At 36.7% G+C, this 6,586-nt stretch overlaps 1 protein-coding gene across 1 annotated transcript; it reads left to right on the top strand.

Moving 5' to 3' along the window:
* The first annotated feature begins 243 nt into the window (after window positions 1–243).
* On the top strand, window positions 244–2,798 carry LOC137733885 (heavy metal-associated isoprenylated plant protein 39). Its single transcript, XM_068473089.2, has 3 exons — window positions 244–624; window positions 1,001–1,076; window positions 2,032–2,798. The coding sequence occupies exons 1-3, from the start codon at window positions 619–621 to the stop codon at window positions 2,445–2,447; spliced, it is 498 nt and encodes a 165-aa protein (XP_068329190.2). The 5' UTR covers window positions 244–618; the 3' UTR covers window positions 2,448–2,798.
* Window positions 2,799–6,586: the final 3,788 nt, after the last annotated feature.

Raw genomic sequence — 6,586 nt, 5'->3', positions numbered from 1 at the left:
TAAATTGACGCGCCAACAGTTCGCGCGTGATTTGTAGTTTCAAGTTCCGAAAGGGCCAAGGATCTTGACTATGATAGCTGAACTTAAGTATATTGATTTAGTGATAAACCACAAAAAATCACATAACTATTTCTTCCTGTATGAAGTATTTCACAACTTACCACATAAGTATTTCTTTCACTCTGAAGTATTTCACAACTTACCACGTAAGTATTTCTTCCTCGTATCCTCCATTATCAAATTAGTTTCACTGGTCGCGCACAATTCTTGAACACGTTCTTGCACAAGAGCTTTCTCTCTCTAGCTTTTCTCTCCATCTCAGTTTCCACCCTCTATTTTCTCTTTCCTATTCTGCATTGCTTGTTTTGATACGGAAATTTTCTGGTGTGCCCAAACCCCCTCCTCTCTTTTTCATCTCTCTCTCTCTCTCTCTCTCTCTCTCTCTCTCTCTCGCTCGCCTTTTCAACAAAGCATTATTCGATTTCGTCTTGGCCTCTCTTTTTTTCAACACCCCTATCTCTGTTTTCCCATTTTTCTTTCACAGCTTTCCTTCTCACAATCTCAGTTTTCAGGTTTCTTTTTGCTCTGCTTCTCTCTGGAAAAAGAAGGCATTTAGAAATGAAGGTCTGGAATCTGAAACCCTCCCCACTTTTGAATTTTCTGAATATTCATTACTTTTGCAGTCAAGATTTCCCCCTTGGGTTTTGATTCTTCTGATAACTTTTTTGGGTTTTTTTTCTCCTCAATCTTTTTTCCCTTTTGTTTTTAAGGAGCTTTAGGCATGATTGTTGATGGGTTTTGGTTAAAATCTTATCAGTTTTAGAAGCTTAATTAGTCAGATGGTTCCTAATTAAGCACACAAGTCTCGATCTTGAAAGGGTCAAAAATTCTGCTTTTGGTTATTGTAGTTTTGGAGTTTCCATGAAAGAATTCTTCAGATTTGGAAGGTGTTTGTGTGATTCTAATCAGATCACTTGGTGTTTGTGTTTTGTTGTTGCAGAAGTTTGTACTGCAGTTGGATTTGCCTGATGACAAAGCCAAGCAGAAGGCTCTCAAGACAGTCTCTACTCTTTCTGGTACAAAGATATCATTATTTTACTAGATTGAATCAAGCTTCTTAATTTGGACCAAATTCATGATGTTAATTAATAATTGGTAGAAATATACTTAAATCTTTACCTTATTAATGTCATCTGTAATTGTTTGGATGGAAAGTAGTGGTTGGAAGATTCCTCCACTTTAGTTTCCTAAAGAAACAAGAGATGGGAATGCACGATTTTGTATAAAAAACAAATAAGTTATCTTTTTTGTTATTGTTCATATATGACAACTTAATTGGTTGAAAAAACAAATGGAAAGATGATGAAAGAAAGAGAAACAGATAAAATTCTTCAAACAAGGCTCTTTATTTGAATAATTTCGGAGAAGATGACAGCTAGCTAGCGGTGTAGTTTGCAGACGTATGCACTATAATTTGTGATTCAATTTCAAGGGGTTGAAATGTACTAGAAGTCTTACAAGTAATATACGTAATAAATTGGGTTAATGTCCTAAGATGAACTCTACGAGAACAAAAACCTCGTTTGGAACAAAAGGGTAAAAGCTCCTTTGATTAGGAAGATACGTAATGAATTGGATTAATGTTTGTCTCTTTTTTTTTGTTTTTCAATTTGAAGGGTGAAATGTGTACTAAAAATTTACAAGTAATGAATGCATGAGCATGTCGAGCATAAATTCAAGCATTGATGATGAAGAAACTTGCCGTTTGTTGTCGGAGTTGGTTATCCATGTTGCCTTCGGAGTTCTGTATAAAAGAAATATATTAGTAATGAATGGGTTTATTTTGGAAAACAATCTGTGTATGGTTTCTGCATGGTTTAGAGTTCCTAGTTTGCTCTGTCAGCAAGTTGATCGTATGTTACCACAAAATATAGGGTTCATATGGATCAATTCTTCTTGAGATAGTAGAGATGAAAACAGAGTTGAATAATTGAAATTCTCAATTAATTGTTTTGACTCTGCAATTTGTAGGCATCGATTCTATTGCCATGGACATGAAGGATAAGAAATTAACAGTGATCGGAAGCGTGGACCCAGTGAATGTAGTGAGCAAGTTGCGCAAATACTGGCAAACACATATAATCTCAGTAGGACCAGCAGTAGAGCCTAAGAAAGAGGAACCAAAGAAGGAAGAACCCAAGAAAGATGAACCGAAGAAAGAAGAAGAAAAGAAAGAAGAAGAGGCGAAGAAGGAGGAGGCCAAGAAAGAAGAACCGAAGAAAGAAGAAGCGAAGAAGGAGGAGCCAAAGAAAGAAGAAGAGAAGAAGAAAGAGCCAGACCCCGTCTTAGAGCTCGTCAAGGCATACAAAGCGTACAACCCCCACATGACTACATATTACCATGTGCAAAGCATGGAAGAGAATCCAAATTCTTGCGTTATTTGCTGAGCAAGCAAGCTTCTCGAACCCTGAGGTACTGAAATCTTCCCAATGCCAATAGGAGGCCAAAATCCCAAGAAAGTAGGAGCTGCATTTGTATATATAACATGGTCTTTGCCTCATTGGAATGTTGCAAAACACTAGTAATGTGTGTAGAGCAAATAAATGTATTTTAGTGTTCTCTCTTAGTCTTATTACGGTTTGTAATGCCTCTCTTGGGAGCTTGAGCTCGCCAATTTGGTAATTTTTTTTACTGTGGTAAAAGAAAATGGGAAACTTCATTTTCTTTGGTTTTGTGGTTGGTTTTTTGTAGGGCACAGGTGAATTAAATAAAAGCATAGGTAACTCTGATTTTCTCAAGTTTGCATGGTGTGCCATGTGAGTGTATTCCTTTCAGTGTTTCTTTGTCTTTGTCCGTGAGCATACATGTGTATATGAACTGAAGGCTCATGGAGTCATGGTCCTCCTCCACGGACGAGGATCCTCTCCGGATCCTCTTTGTGAGGTTCTTAGGGATTCTCACATCCTATTCATTTATCGTACATCATATGGTCAAAAATCATTAGGTACTATTTGTATTTAATTTTAAATAAATGATTTTTGACCATATCATGTATGATAAACGGATAGTGACATATCCCGGCCCGGGATCCACCACATCCTGAGCCCGCTCCACCACCATAGCACGATATTGTACGCTTTGGGTCCCGACCACTCCCTCACGGTTTTGTTTCTGGGAACTCATACTAGAACTTCCCAATGGATCATCCATCATGGGAGTGTTCTCGCGCGCTACTCGCTTAACTTCAGAGTTCTCATGGAACCTGAACCTAGTGAGCTCCCAAAAGACTTCGTGCTAGGTAAAGATGAGAATATACATATAAAGCTTACAGGATCCACTCCTTAGACGATGTGGGATGTTACAGATAGGATGTGAGGATCCGGAAGAGATACAAATCCCTCCTTCTCGTTACCATTGTTTTCTGGCTGTCATTGATGTTTCTATTTTATATATAAGCTGCTTCTACAGCTGATGGGATCATGCGTGCATGGTCCCAAGGATTCACTTGTCAATCTAGTAATTATATTTTCCTTTTACTTGGTCTCTATTAGTGTAGTAGTAGTGCCACTTGATTGGATGGTATAAGTTAGCTGATGGAGTTTTCTGCTTGAAGAATCATGGTTGGGTTGGTTGTTTCCAAATCCTTTTCAAGCTCTTCCAGCTACTTGTTTTAAAGTAGATGTATTCGAAACTCAACTCCCTATTTATGTAATGCATGAGAAATTTTCGAGATTAAGAGTCATGACGTTATTAGTAATTACGTATTATAATATGAATAGATGAAATGTTTTATGTTTTATGGAGTAGAGCATTAGGGTTTCGAACTTTGAGTTTAGGGTCTAGGGTTATGACACACAAATGCATGGTAACACTTGTTAATAATGAGACGATTTGTTTCAATTTTATACAAGGTAATTCAACAAACTTCCAAGAGTAGTACTTAATAAGCATTTGAGGTTGTTTCATTTTATCATTGTTTAATGATAATTAAGCAAAAAGAACAATCCTTTGTTTATGGAATCCACATGAAGAGCCTAATTATTAATTTTCAATAACAAATCATATACTAATTGATAATTAACGAGAGGCATGTGATGCTAAGAAGAATAATTTTATTCCTCATACCTGTTCTCGCCCTATGAAGTGGCAACAGATATATGCACAATCTATGACCGTACAAATATTCTTTTGACAAATAATTCTTGAATTTTAAGGTAAATTAAAAAAAATTGCATAGAGGAAATAGATACTGAACATTAAACAACATAGTGTGTATCGAAGACAATCAAAGATTCCATTACCACGTTTCAAAGCAAAACTATTTGTTGCAGTGGATCTGCTCTTTTGCAACTCTTCTGTCAACCATTTTCTGTGGGTGGTTTCGGAGCAAATGGCTTCAAGTTGTAATGTTGTTTGTATGAAATTATGAATGAAAAGTCGATAGTTTATCATTTAATTTTTTAATGTTGTAATAAAGCCGATAATCCTTCACCTACAATCATGAATAAATATGGGGAAATAGGATCACCTTGACGTAAACCACGAGTCGAAGAGAAATTCCCAAAACAGTACCCCTGCATGAGAATTGAAAAGCCCACCGAAGTTACACACTTCACAACCAAGTTAATGAAAACCATCGAAAAATCCATCTTAATCATCATTTTCTTCAAGAAACCCCACTCAACCTGATCGTATGCCTTGGCCATATTCAACTTCAAAATAACCTTCTTTCTCCCTTTCTTCCCCCGGACTTTCAAACAATGTATCGATTCAAAAGCCACCAAAACATTATCATGAATCAAATGTTAAGGAATAAAAGCACTCTGAAATTCAGATATAACATACGGCAAAACCCATTTCAACCCTGCTTTGGAAATGATCTTATACAGAACATTACATAAACTGATTGGTCGAAACTCAGTTACTCTAGTGGGAGCCGCCACTTTAGGAATCAACGCAATCAATGTAGTATTAAGACTTGCAACATCACTATTACCATTCAAAACATCTAGGCACAGATTACTCACCCCATCACCCACCACATCCCAAGACTTCTGAAAAAATAATGCCGGCATACTGTCAGGCATTAGAATAAAGAATAGTTTGCATATACATATACATATATTACTCAGGATGCTAAGTGGTTGGTATCAGAGCCAAGTGGTTGGTAATTGCATTAGCATCTATCTAATCTGTTCATTGTTATTCACATACTTGTATCTTATCTGCATTTCTTAATCGTCGGTCCTCAGTTCTTCTTTCTTCCAGCCAAACAGTAAGACGTGGTCCTAACAATAAGTCCCAGGAGAGGCATGAGCGGGGGAAGAGTCTAGACATACGAGGAAGGTGAATCTTTTAAGTCTTGCATATAGTATACTTGTTTTGTGCATATCATGAATAGATTATTTAGATCTAGTTCAATGGCCAGCACTAGCTCTAGATCCAACTTAGGAACTATACCTGACATTGTCAATGAAGAACAAAAACTGGATTTTCAAACAGACGAAAGTATTAATTTTTCCGACTGGAACATTCCAAAAGTTTCAACCCAAAATATTTACAAGAAAAAAGGTCTTTGACCTCTTTTAAATCCGAACATCACGTCAAAACAGTTGAAAAGGTTTATGCTCTTAGCAAAGAACATGAGACTTGTCAATTATTTTCTCCAGAACAAATCAAAGCGCATCGTAAAAATGGTCATAACTATCTTCATATTGGTTTAGTTCAAATCGCAGTTAAACCGTTAACGCGAAAAGGTCTTAACACTTCCATCCTTTTATGTTTACGCGACGCTCGATTTACTGATTTCAATGATAGTATACTAGAAATGATCGAATCTAGTCTTTACAATGGACCTATCCATTTTGATTGTTTTCCCGATCTCACAATAAGTCTTTCAGATCCACATGTTTTAAAAGCTCTTACTCTTAATATCAAAACCTCCGGGTACCAAGTCCTGGAAGGAACACAACATTTGGCACTTATTTTTAGAATTTATTACAAAGTCACCGGCACAAACATGAATTTTCAAGCTTTGAACAAAAGTCCTCGCGACCACACTCTTTTAATCCAAACAACCCAAGAAAGCGCAAACATAAGAGTACCAAGAACCATTAAGTGGTCAGACATCAGTCTCCCCTCAGATTGGTGTTTAATTAATGAAAGTAAGCCGGTTTCCGTTCAAAACAGCCTCGTTAATCTCGACAACATTGAACAATATTTTGACGGCACAGTTAAAATCAATTTTGATCGTCCAGCAAGAAAATCTTGTGAATCAGTTTTTTCACATAAATCTTTTGCTCCTAGCAGACAGTCTTTTTCTGGATCCACGTCAACCGATAGACTGGGTCGAGATCAAGATTTGATCAAATCTTTAGTAAACAAAAAACTAAAAGAGCAGGAAGCTGCACAACAAGATTTAGTCAATGATTTACTCAAATTAAAGTTTGTCGACACTTCTTCACAAGTTGCACATCCTGTTTATCATCCTTCAAACCAAGAAGAACCCACTTCTCCAACTCCTTCTGATTTTGAAACAACATCGGTGAATCACCAATTACTTGTTTTAAACAAACCACATAAAATA

Source organism: Pyrus communis, chromosome 7 (genome assembly GCF_041283825.1).
Source record: "Pyrus communis isolate YQ-2024b chromosome 7, ASM4128382v1, whole genome shotgun sequence".
NCBI lineage: Eukaryota > Viridiplantae > Streptophyta > Magnoliopsida > Rosales > Rosaceae > Pyrus > Pyrus communis.
Note: the sequence above shows the minus strand (reverse complement) of the source record. Positions and strands in the feature narration are given on the sequence as shown.

Excerpts from the sequence above, each read along its gene's own strand:
- LOC137733885 (XM_068473089.2), top strand. Across the intron at positions 1,077-2,031 it reads GACAGTCTCTACTCTTTCTG|GCATCGATTCTATTGCCATG; the intron begins GTACAAAGATAT and ends TGCAATTTGTAG.